This window comes from Panthera uncia, assembly GCF_023721935.1.
Source record: "Panthera uncia isolate 11264 chromosome B2 unlocalized genomic scaffold, Puncia_PCG_1.0 HiC_scaffold_24, whole genome shotgun sequence".
Classification (NCBI taxonomy): Eukaryota; Metazoa; Chordata; class Mammalia; order Carnivora; family Felidae; genus Panthera; species Panthera uncia.
Genome location: NW_026057580.1, coordinates 12091326 through 12104268, shown reverse-complemented (window position 1 = coordinate 12104268; position 12943 = coordinate 12091326). Strand labels below are relative to the sequence as shown.

Below are 12943 nucleotides of genomic sequence, written 5' to 3'. Positions count from 1 at the left end.
GGGAGGGGGGGGAGAGGGAGAGGGAGAGGGAGAGGGAGAGGGAGAGGGAGAGGGAGAGGGAATCCCAAGTAGGCTCTGTGCTATCAGCATGAAGCCTGATGCAGGGCTTGAACTCACAAACCGTGAGATCATGACCTGAGTCGAAGTTGGACACTTAACCGATAGAGCCACACAGGCACCTCTAAGTTTTAATTATAATACCAATTTTTTTTAATTTTTAATATAACTTATTGACAAATTGATTTCCAGACAACACCCAGTGTTCATGTCTTTTAAATTATCAGAATTGAATAATAAATATTCATTCTACTAAGGTTTACTGAAGGTCAAATTAGCTCATGTTATCTGTGTTCCAATTTGTTAACAAAAGGATAACTTAAGGTAGTGGTTAACTTTGTCTATCTCATACTTTTCGTGGGTAATTGTTTATTTTTTTATTTTTTTTTCAATATATGAAGTTTATTGTCAAATTGGTTTCCATACAACACCCAGTGCTCATCCCAAAAGGTGCCCTCCTCAATACCCATCACCCACCCTCCCCTCCCTCCCACCCCCCATAATACCAATTTTTAAATAATTAAGGAACTGAAAGGGTGTTAAGGGCACCAATTGTTACAGGTTGTAACGACTCTGAACTGTTCCTGAAACATGGTATCAAATCTATTTTCATTTCACAGAGAAAAGCTGGCTGTCGAAAGGGAACTTTTTCAGACATTATTTACACCAAACAAATTTGAAACCTCAGTTCCTCAGGGGCTCATATTATATTATTTCCAATTCTTCCATTCCCTTAAACAATCTTTTCTTCTTACTTGGTAAGGTCAGCTTTCCCACGAGACTCACGAACTTGTGCCAGTAGAAGATCTGGACATAACTTCTTAGCATCATTTGCCCACATGTTCCTAGCGACCCCAAATGCACGAGCTTCATAACTCACTGAAACTATTCTAAGGTTAGGAAAAAAAAGAAAACAGAAAAGTGTTAAATGATCACAAGCAAAAATAACTAAAATTTAACATCAAGGCTATATAAACATAATAGTAGAAACTTTTTGGTCACAGATGCCACTATTACATCTCAAACACAGCAGCTGAGAAATCTCAAAACAGGACCTAGCATACTGCCATGTATTCTTATAGATTAAAATAGTCGATAGTTATAATAAGTATGATACATACCCACCACCCTTCCATGATTTGTACTGTACAACTGCACAAGGTTTATTCTTCAAATGAGGATTTTCCCGCTGTTCCACTTGAACAAAAAAACAGTCCATGTCCACTAGAGCAACTACCCGGTCCTGTCCAGTAGCCATTTTTCTGTAAGACGATATTTTATGATCAGAAAAGACATCTAATCCAAAGCACCATAGAAAGCTGTATTTCCGTACTTCTATTGTTGAGTTATCCTGAACATGAACAGTAACAAGAATGAAATAGCCATTTTCATATGATGCTGGTAAGAGAATAATAAATTGTTATAATTTTAGGAAGGCAGTATATATCAAAAGCTTTAAAAAATCCCCACCTCCCAAAGGAACTGAACACACAAAAAAGATATACATATAGTCAGTAAGCACATGAAAATGGGCTCAACATCATTAGTTACAGGGAAATGCAAATTAAAACTATAATGTACATTGGGGCACCTAAGTGGCTCGGTCAGTTGAGTGTCTGCGTTTGGCTCAGGTCATGATCTTGCAGTTTGTGGGTTTGAGCCCTGCATCGGGCTCACTGCTGTCAGCACAGAGCCCACTTCCAATCCTGTCTCCCCATCTCTCTGCCCCTTCCCTGCTTGTGCAGTCTTTAAAAACAATAAACATTAAAAAAAAAACAAAAAACTATAATGTACATCAACAGAGGGACGAAGTCAATAGTTACTCTAGTTGATAACAAATCTAGAGTATAATTTCAGGGAAAAGAGAAACAGGAAATGACATATAACATGATAGCATTCATGTGAATTTTTTTAACTTTTTATTTTGAAATAATTTCAGACTTAAAGTTGCAAAAATGGTAGGATTCTCTGAAATCCAGCTTCCTCTGTTAACATTTTATAAAGCACAATTATCAAAACTAAAAAATGAATGAACATTGGTATAATGCTCAACTATACACTTTACTTGAATTTCACCAGTTATTACACTAATAATCTTTTTTTTCCCCCCCCAGAATCCAATGTTAGTCATCATGTCTCCTTGGTCTTCTCCAATCTGTGACATTTCCTCAAATGAAATGTCAAATGAAATGTCAATGTCAAATGAAAAATCTTCCCTTATTTTTCATGACACTTTTGAAGAGAACTAGTCAGCTACTTCAAGAATGCCTCTCAATTTAGGTTTGTCTAATGCTTTCTCTTGATTAGATTAAGGTTATACGTTTTTGGTATTTCTTTTTCTTTTTTTTTTTTTTAAGTTTACTTATTTTGAGAGAAAGAGAGAGAGAGAGAGAGAACTGACACAATGCAAGTTGGGAAGGGGCAGAGAGAGAGGGAGAGAAAATCCCAAGCAGGCTCCTCACAGTCAGTGCAGAGCCCGATGCAGGGGCTCAAACCCACTAACCCTGAGATCATGACCCAGGCTGAAATCAAGAGACAAATGCTTAACCGACTGAGCCACCCAGACGCCTCAAGGCTATATATTTTTGGCAAGAATATTATGGAAGTGAAGTGTTCTTCTCAGTGTATCATACGGAGAGATACATGATAACAACTCTTATTACTGGTGAAGTTAACCATGGTCGTTTAGTTGTGATAGTATTTGTCAGGTTTCTTGTTGTAAAGTTACTATTTTTCCTTTTGTAACTATTATCTTAGGGGGAAATCTTTGAGACAATGCAAATATCCTGGTTCTCCTAAAACTTTCAACCACTAAGCACCTATCACTGGATCTTGCCTGTAACACTTACTTGATAACGGTCTGATGGTGATTTTCTATCCATTTATGTAAACTTTTGAAGACAAAAGAAAACAATACTACATACTATTCACAGATAGACATACATAAACGTATGGATGGTAGACTGGAAGAACAAACCTTATGTACTTGACAGTGGATACAGACTAATGTTATCATTTAACATTGTTAGAAATCTGGAAGAGGGGCGCCTGGGTGGCGCAGTCGGTTAAGCGTCCGACTTCAGCCAGGTCACGATCTCGCGGTCCGTGAGTTCGAGCCCCGCGTCAGGCTCTGGGCTGATGGCTCGGAGCCTGGAGCCTGTTTCCGATTCTGTGTCTCCCTCTCTCTCTGCCCCTCCCCCGTTCATGCTCTGTCTCTCTCTGTCCCAAAAATAAATAAAAAACGTTGAAAAAAAAATTAAAAAAAATAAAAATAAAAAAAAGAAATCTGGAAGAAATACAAACCAAAGTAGTGGCTCCCAAACTTTGCTGCAGATTAGCCAGGGGCATTTTCTTTAAGCTCTATGCCCAACATGGGGTTTGAACTCATGACACCAAGATCAAGAGTCCTCTACTGACTGAGCCAACCAGGGTCCCCCAACTTAGGAATATTTAAATAATACTGATATCTGGCTTCTCTCACCCGACATCCTAATTTAATTGGTATGGGTGTGTTTTGTGCTAGCTCAGCTATCAGCTGAGAAATGCTATCAGCTAGAAATGGCTAGGGTCACTCACCTGGGCTCCAGTGACCTTCCCACAGACATCTCCTCTTTCCAAAAGAAAAAATACAACTGACCAACCCTTGTGATTCTTATTGTGATTGCAAGATGCCCTTCAGCAATAACCATCAGCAAACTGAAAAAAATAAAGGTTTAGTACTTACAGGACTGAAAAGTACATAGCATACCTGGGGCCACACAATGACACCATAGGTAGATAAAAAGAGAATACCTTATGTAATCAAGCTGGCTAAAAGTGAATTATCATAAAGAGTTTTTTAAAAATAAGTTTTAATATCAAGGGGTGCCTGGGTGGCTCAGTCTCTTAAGCATCCAACTCTAGATCTTCTAAATTCAAGCCCTGCCTTGGGCTCTGAGATGACCACACAGAGCCTGCTTAGGATTCTCTCTCTCCCTCTGCCCCCCCCCCTCCCCTCACGCTGTCTGTCTGTATGTGTATCTCTCTCTCCCCGTCTCTCTCAAAATAAATAAACTTTTTTAAAAAAGCTTTAATGGGGCGCCTGGGTGGCTCAGTCGGTTGGGTGACCACATTCAGCTCAGGTCATGATCTCACTATTCTTGGGTTCGGGCCTCACGTTGGGCTCTGTGCTGACAGCTCAGAGCTTTAAGCCTGTTTCAGATTCTGTGTCTCCCTCTCTCTGTCTCTCTGCCCTACCCCCACTTGCTCGCTCTCACTCTCAAAAACAAACATTAAAAAAAAAAAAAAAAAAGAATTCCATAGGACTGAATGAACTGATGAGGAGGATTATAATTCTTATGACTTTTCATTAGAAACACTGTTGGTTCTTTAATGTTGTTTCTTCCAGATTTAAGGAAACCTCTTCTCTTAACCTATCTCCAACTTACAGCAATTTGGTAAAATATACGTTTGAGCACAAACTTTTTCTCCTTACCTGATCCCTCCAGAATTAGAAAACTCTCAGTGAATATTCTTATTTTTATGGCAATGTAATTATCTGTATAAGTTCAATAAGGATCTTTCTCCTTCTAACAGGACACGATTGGAAACATTGGTTATACTACCAAACTTTGACTAGAATGATGTATTTAAGACATACATATGTAGATATAATAGTTAAGAAACTAAGGTTAACTTTGTGGAATCAATAAAGCCCCATGGAAAAATCAGTCTGGCGCCCTGCTTACCAAGTTCCCAACAGCCTTACCAGGTGAGTAAGGAAGGTCTCTTCCTGGCAGGCCTAGGAACCTCAGGGTATTTTAGGAACCTCAAGAAGAGAGGAATTCACCCAAATCTATACACATTGCAGGCAAAGCCTAATGGCAAGTTTCTTGATTGGCTTCATAGTCTCAAAAGGCTTTTAAAAGTTCAATCTGAGATTCCTTATGAAAAGTTCCAGGAAAGCAGATTTAAATGTCTATATGGTCAATCACTATTCTTGCTGTACTTAGGTTAATAACCAGGCCTACTTTAATGAGACTATACTTATTTTTTTTTTTAATTAGCCTTATTTTGATTATCTCTGAAAGAAATGGGGGTGATTGTGAGAGAATGACTGTTTCAGTATTATAACTTTGTGGATATCACAAAGTTAATGGTCTTTGAGGTTTTATTTTTCTACCTCTAAACTGGACTGGATCCTGAATTCTTCTAGTTTCCTCCAATATTTGGCTATAACTCTCTAAACTAACATTTCCAAATGTTCTCCCACCCTTCTGACTTGGAAACACTGAGAACTAAAACTGCCCTTTCCCAAAGTCATGCAAGCTAACGTGGAACAACTTGACATAAACTTCAAAGAAATCACACAACAGCTCATGCATAGACAATTTTGGTGCCAGTTGCTGTGTGGGTCACTCAGAAAAGATCACCAGAGACATTCAAACTGCAAACCAGGAAAATCTAACAGATTGCCACTGTCTGCCCTCACTCCATCTGAAGATGCTTTGAGTCTGACATCTAGAAATCTTCTTAACTGACTGCCTTCAGAACTCACAAACTGGGATTATAATCTTAATCTGTCAGTCTGGAATTTCCTGGTCAGCACTATCTGCCTGATAGACCTCTGCCTTCCCCCAAAGGAAGGTGATCTTGCTTGAAACAATCTACTCTTTGACAGTAACTTCCTTCTCATGCCCCCTTCTGCCTTGCCTTTCACTTTGTACAACTCTTAGGAGCTCCTTTTTATTTGTTAGAGGAGATGCTGCCCAATTCATAACCATGAATAAAACCAGTGTAGATCTTTAAATTCACTGTTTTTTTTTTTGTTTTTTTTGTTTTTTTTGTTTTTTTTAACAGGCCTAACTTGAGGAACCCACCTGCACAACCACTTCCTGAAATAAGACACAACACTTTAATTAAATTGAGTTATTCTCAGGACCAAGAGATTGGTTCCACTGAATATGAAACAATCTACCAACACAGGACAGGCTCAAACCTACTTATACCATGGGGCACCTGGATGGCTCAGTCAGTTTAGTACCCAACTCTTGATTTTGGCTCAGGTCATGATTTCAGGGGTCATGAGATGGAGACCCACATCAGGCTATGCTGACAGCTCAGAGCCTGCTTGGGATTCATTCTCTCTCTCTCTCTCTCTCTCTCTCTCTTTCTCTCTCTCTCTCTCTCCCCCTCTCTCTGCCCCTCCCCTATTCATTCTCTGTCTGTCTCTCTCTGTCCCTCCCTCTCAAAATAAACTTAAAAAAAAAAAAAAAAAGCAGACTACTTATTACCCAAATCCGTGAACAGATTTCCAGGGCTAGCCTTCAAAGATCACTGACCCACTTTCATGGCTGGACTCTTTCAAGTTTGGGACAATGGCTACAGACTGGATTTCAAACTATTGCCTGTATAATTATTTAACCCTGACTTTTAACATACCAACTATCAGGGCAGTTAACGTCCTCATCATTGACTCTGGCATCACAGGGTAGATTGTCGTGTAAACCCTGACAGTGGCTCCCGCCACCCCTTTCTCATAATGCAGGTGGCTGATTTAAGCCGGGATTGCTGAGGCATCCACTTACTTTAAAGATGACTATCTTGAATAAACACATAGGCAGCCAAATGACTAGATAAAGTGTCAGGCCACGTTCCCTAACTGAGACTCCTTTGTTTTAGAGTTCTTGGTTGATTTCAATAACTGGCCATTTTGGAACACTTGGTTTTTTGTTTTCCCTTTTCTCTCTTCTGGTACTTTAAATTCCCGCTCTTATTTTTTAAATTCACCCGTGAAACCCTTGATCCCCACCCTCAAGCAGAACTCCAGGCCTGTCCTAGCTTGCTCCCTCTCTACCTGTAACCTTGCTGTGTGCTCACTGGTGTCTTGTGAGCTTCAGGGCTTATAAGGAATAAATTGTTTTTCTTTCAAAAAGTTTCCTGAGGGTCACTGCTAAAGGGTGTCCTGCAATCATATTAAGAACCATAAGAACATTGGTTTCGAAACGGGACAGGTCTGTGGGAAGCTCACAGGAGCCCAGGTGAGTGTCCTGAAGCATTTCTAACCACAGCATTACCACCAATAGGCTGAGATAGCACAAAACACGCATATACCAATTACATTAGGATGTCTGGTATTAGAAGCCAAATATCAATGTTACTTAGATATCATTTTATTTAAACTTATTATTTTAAAACATTACTATTAGGCTGAGATGGCACAAAATGGGGTGTGACTTGAGCACTGTGATTTTTAAAAGCTCTCCAGGCAGTTCTTTTTTTTTTTTTTTTTTAATGTTTATTTATTTTTGAGACAGAGAGAGACAGAGCATGAATGGGGGAGGGGCAGAGAGAGAGGGAGACACAGAATCGGAAGCAGGCTCCAGGCTCTGAGCCATCAGCCCAGAGCCCGACTCGGGGCTCCAACTCACGAATCGTGAGATCATGACCTGAGCTGAAGTCGGACGCTCAACCGACTGAGCCACCCAGGCGCCCCTCTCCAGGCAGTTCTAATATGTAGCAGAAATTGGAAACAACTGACCTAAATAAGATACTTATGGAAACACCAGTAATTCATGATTTAAATATGAAAGAAAAGGTTATACAGTTGAGTAAACACTCAACTGTTTTCTAAAAAAAAAAAAATCAAAAATTAACATTGACGTTGACAAGTGGCATGGAACTAACAATGACAGAAGATTAGTGGAAAGAAACATGAATTAAAAAGTCTGAGTAGTCAAGGCATTAATTCTTTATAAAAATTCCTTATAAATTCCACTCACTGAAACTTGGCATAAAGTGTTAAGTTTAAACACTTAAAAGTTAAAACCATAATATGTCAGAAATTACCTTACCTTGAGGCGACTTTTGCGTAGTGCTGGAACAGATAATGCCAGAATAAAAATAGTAAACACATTTTAACACACACACACACACACACACACACACACACACACAATCACCAGGGAAGTACCATGCTAGATACAAATAAAAATAGAGTAAGAATAGGAAGCAGTGATTTAAGTCCAGCAAACATTTTACTGCGAAAAAAACACAAAACCCAATATGCAAACTTTAACCGCTGCTGAAGTTTTCAGTTTATGCATTAGGCTGGAGAAAGCAAGAACTTTTCAAAGATGGGAAATGAAAACACACTCGCTGCCAAAAACTCCCCTTTCCGAATAAGGATCCCACTATTCTGAAGTCTTATATGTAGCACTTTAAAAGATCCAAACTGCAAAAGCCTTCAATAATTGCAATTACTGATCTTCAAGGGTCTCGATTTAATCAGGATCTTTAAGTTTGGTGCCGATCAGGCGATAACACATCTAAGGAAGATGAACACAAGTGAAGAAGGAGATTGAAGACATAGCGAAGATACTATTATTCCACAAAAAAAAAAAAAAAAAAAATCCTCTTAGAAGACCATACCAGGGCCTTTACATCTCAGTGAGTATGCATTTCTGTTTCACGGAGTCTCGGTCCAACGTCCTCACCAGCTACTACTATAGCATAAAATTAACAGCCAAAGCATGAAATGTCTGAAAACGGCGATACCGAACGGTACTCAATTCTTACCAATGTGGCAAGCACCTGGAAGAACTGCCGATCACGGACGCCGAAGATGCCGGGCTCGCCGTCCACTGGAAGGAAGATGAAGGAGTCCTGAATACCCCCTCTCCGGAAGCGGACCAGTCGGTTTCGAGAGATTTATTGCCGGTGATGACGGAGAAACGGACCACGGGTCACAGACGACCCTGCCCAGGAGAGTAGCCACCGCACTGCCGGGCGGACCTAGCCAGGATTTGAGCGCTCAGCAGCCAGACCTTGAAAAGCAAATCAGACAGCGCGCGCGCAGCTAAACAGCCGTTGACGCGTCTGCGCACTGTACCCCTTCCGTCCCCCGCTCCGCCCACCGAGGAGCTACAGTCACACGGGAGCCGCCACTTCCGCGGGCGCGTGCGCAGTGGCGGGTCGGGCGCGTGCGCAGCCCCCGCTCCTTCCAGGCTGGAGCTTCTGCAGCTCACGCTCCTCCTCCCGCTCCCCACCCCCCCAGCTCGCCGCGGCCCGGTACCAGCGTGTGGTCCCGTGAAGGGAGCCGTCGGTGCCTCGTGCTCCCGGGACGGCCGTGGTGCGCGCTTGCGGCGCGTAGCACTAGCCATGGCGATGGATCAAGTGAACGCGCTTTGCGAGCAGCTGGTGAAAGCGGTGACGGTCATGATGGACCCCAGCTCCACCCAGCGCTACCGCCTGGAAGCCCTCAAGGTAGACAGGGTCTGGCGCCCCGGGCCTGCCCCAAGTCCCTGCCCCAGCTCCAGCGGTCCCCGCGCGGCCCCAAACCCTGCTCGTTCCCCGCCCACGCGGCCCCTGGACCTCCCATCACAACAGCGGGGGGCCTTTGCCTTCCCCCTCCCCGCCCTCCGCGCCTCTTCTCTTGGCTTTCTCTGCTAGCCTCGCCTGCCCTTCTCTCGGGACCCTCCGGTTCCTTGCTGATTCTCATCTCACCACCACTTTCCACTGCCCTCTCCTCTTCTTTCCCTACTTCTCTTCACTCCTGCCCGCACCAAAGCCGGATGCTTCTATTTTATTATTGCCCTAAACTCCACACACCGTAGCCTTCCCGTGGAGCACGTGCCCGTCTCGTCCCCAACACCAGCTACATTCTTTACGGTCTCCTCTGCATTAAACATTTCCTTGCACCCTCCTGACCCATCCTAGCTGAGCTTCAGTCCCTCTAGGGCCACTTTACTTGCATTCGTACTCCTCTTACTAATCCTCTTCTGTGTCTTGGGGATTTCTGGGCTAATTCTCACACACCTTCCACCCATGTTTTTTCAGTGTGTTCTATTCTCGGGTAATTTTGCGCAAAGATGAACTTCTACTACTTACTTTGCATTTTTAACAAGGGCGCTTTGGTTTCCTGAAAGTAGTTTTTCTTGAATCCGGATGCTCAGGTCCTGGGACTTATTCCTGTGTTGCAGTTCAGGAATGCTAATATAAATTGGGATGCTAATAAATTGCAGACTTATTCGCGCATCACACCATGTTATATGGGATGTGAGAAAACACTTGTGCCGTGTATATATTTTTTTCTTAAGTTTTTATTAATTTCAGTTAAGTGCTGTGTATATTTTAAATGATGTGACTTTATAGAGTGAACATCACTTGAGAAAAACCTTACTTTTTAAAAAACACATAGATGTATGCCACAGGATTTAGAATCAAACAATTGAGTTCTATTTATTTGCTATGAAATATCAAAAATAGACACAAAAGTAAAGGGAATAATACTGCAATGATCTTGTATATACCTCTCACCTAAATTCAAGAGTTGTAAAGTGTTTGTCGCATTGCTTTATTCCTTCCCCCAAAGTTTTTATTAATCTTTAAAAAAAATTTAAATGTTTTTAATGTTTATTTTTGAGAGAGAGAGTGCGCGTGTGCGCGAGCGGGGGAGGGGTAGAGAGAGAGGGAGACACTGAATCCGAAGCAGGCTCCAGGCTCTGAGCTGTCAGCACAGAGCCCCATGCAGGGCTTGAACTCACCAGCTGTGAGATCATGACCTGAGCAGAAGTTCCCGCATCCGGCTCTGTGCCGACAACGGGAAACCTGTTAGGGATTCTCTCTCTCTCTCTCTCTCTCTCTCTCTCTCTTTCTCTCTCTCTCTCTCTCTCTCCCCCACCCCCACCCCCTCCCCTTCTCCACCCCTGTGGGTGTTTTCGGTCTCTCAAAATAAGCATAAAAAAGAGAAACTTTATTTTAAAAAAAATTTTTTTAAAGTTTGAGAGAGAGAGAGTGCATGAGCAGAGGAGGGGAAGAGAGAAAGGGAGAAACAGAATCCCAAGCAGGCTCCGAGCTGGCAGCACAGAACCCAGTGCGGGGCTTGAACTCGGGAACTGTGAGATCATGACCCGAGCTGAAATTAAGAGTTGGATGCTTAACCAACTGAGCCACCCCAGCACCCTTAAAATTTAAGATGAAATTTTTTTTTTAATCCCACTTTCTCTTGGCTCCTAAGGGAAATACTAACTTTTCTTGTTTCAGTTTTGTGAAGAGTTTAAAGAAAAGTGCCCTATCTGTGTCCCCTGTGGCTTGAGGTTGGCTGAGAAAACACAGATTGCCATCGTCAGACATTTTGGCCTTCAGATCCTGGAACACGTTGTCAAGTAAGGAGCTTTTAGAGGGTACCACCAAACTCTTGAGAGAACATACCTTTATTTCTTATGGTAACTCATAGAGCTAATCTTTAGGTGAGTAGAAAAGAACAATCACCATGAAGAAAGGAATGTTCTCCAAGAGATTATCACAGCCTCATGAGAGCTCTCATTCAGGACTTAACTTTCCTCTTCCTCAGTTCTTTCATCCACGTAAAATACATGGTACATACTAAGCATTCTACAAATGTTAACTGGTTCTGCCAGCATTTATTGAGCTCCTGTTGTGTTCCAACAGACTTCAAGGTCTTTTTTGGAAAAATACAGTGTATAAGTATAATTACATCTCTGATTAGGCATTGTGCTTTTAATTTTTTTTTTAAGTTTGAGTGTGTTCCTTCTCTGAATGGCAAATCCAAAGGAGGATTTATATCACAAAAACTGAAAACCCTTCCTAACTTGAGTTTCCTATCCCCACCGCGTCTATCATAAGAATCACCTTTCAAGACTTTGCCACAGTTTTTGTGGGGTTGTACTATTATTTCATAAGCCAGCACCAAAAAAAAAAAGGAGTTAGTGGTATCAACATTGTATTTTCTGAAAAGCAACTACATTTGTTGCAATTGTCCCAAGTGTATATTTGCTTTTGGCCTGTCAGTAAAATCAAGCCCCCCCCCACCCAAATCTGTGCACAAACCTTGTGTGAATTTCAATTAGTGAACCACTGCCTATTTCCCAAGGCATTTTTCTGTTAGCATTTTGGTCGGATATGGACTGTTATTGTCCATTCTTTGAAGGGTACAAAATCAAAAGTATAGTTTCTTAGTGAAATTGCCAGCATAATATAACACAAAATCAGAGCTATTAGAGAAAACTTCTAATGTGATTCTCTTGACTTTATGCATTTTGGTGGCCAGGTTTCGGTGGAACAGCATGTCTCGATTGGAGAAGGTCTATCTGAAGAACAGTGTCATGGAGCTGATTGCAAATGTAAGGAATGAATGGTTGGTTGGAAGACTTGTGTTTCAAAGGTAGTTTAGACTAAGTGTAACTTCTTTAATGTAGCATTTATGTAAAAATTCACTAGTTCTACATAGGTCAAACAGCATGCTTGACAGGGCAGAACAGATTAAACATTTTCAACAAATGAACATGATTCTTAGTTCTAAATTAGATTGCACTTTGCTGTTTGTTTCCTTTCATTCCAAACTGGACTACCGTATGGTTCTGCCAATATGAAATATGCAGAATGAATTTGTGTCAGGAGTTAGAATATGATTTTAAACATGGTTAAAATCCATAGCTTTTTTTTTTTTTTTTTTTTTAAACACACATGGCATGAAAAGTTGAATTCCCGTTATTTCATCTCCAAAATCAGTGCCTTTATTCCTGGGGTGCCTGGCTGGCTCAGTTGGTAGAGCATGTGACTCTTGATATTCGGGTTGTGAATTCGAGTCCCATGTTGGATATAGAGGTTACTTTAAATTCTTAAAAAAAAAAAATTCTCTTCAGGGCACCTGGGTGGCTTAGTTGGTTGAGTATCCAACTCTTGATTTTGGCGCAAGGCATAATCACAGGTTAGTGGGTGGGATAGAGCTCTGCATCAGGCTCTGCACTGAGCATGGAGCCTGCTTAAGGTTCTCTCTCCCTCTCCCTCCCTCCCCCCACCACCCACCCACCCTCTCCCTCTCTCCCTCCCTCCCCCCTACCCACCCTCTCCCCCTGTCTCTCCCTCCCTCCCCCCACCCACCCTC

General features: G+C 41.8%; 2 protein-coding genes across 4 annotated transcripts in view; one reads left to right on the top strand and one right to left on the bottom strand.

Annotated features, from left to right (window-relative positions):
* The window catches only part of POLH (DNA polymerase eta), a 40268-nt gene extending 31336 nt beyond the window's left edge, over window positions 1-8932 (bottom strand). The window contains exons 1-3 of one of the 3 annotated variants that reach the window (XM_049653722.1): window positions 8614-8932; window positions 1179-1319; window positions 813-947 (exon numbers count right to left, since the gene is read on the bottom strand). In XM_049653722.1, coding sequence (XP_049509679.1) covers window positions 813-947; window positions 1179-1315 — 272 coding nt within the window. In that variant the 5' untranslated portion in view covers window positions 1316-1319; window positions 8614-8932. Of the gene's footprint in view, window positions 1-812; window positions 948-1178; window positions 1320-3633; window positions 3770-8613 lie in introns of those variants that run through there. The other 2 variants (XM_049653721.1, XM_049653723.1) reach the window with 2 other exon arrangements.
* Window positions 8933-8996: 64 nt separating this feature from the next.
* Window positions 8997-12943, top strand: part of XPO5 (exportin 5) — a 48898-nt gene continuing 44951 nt past the window's right edge. The window contains exons 1-3 of the mRNA XM_049653746.1: window positions 8997-9300; window positions 11080-11201; window positions 12107-12179. Coding sequence (XP_049509703.1) covers window positions 9196-9300; window positions 11080-11201; window positions 12107-12179 — 300 coding nt within the window. The 5' untranslated portion in view covers window positions 8997-9195. The remainder of the gene's footprint in view (window positions 9301-11079; window positions 11202-12106; window positions 12180-12943) is intronic.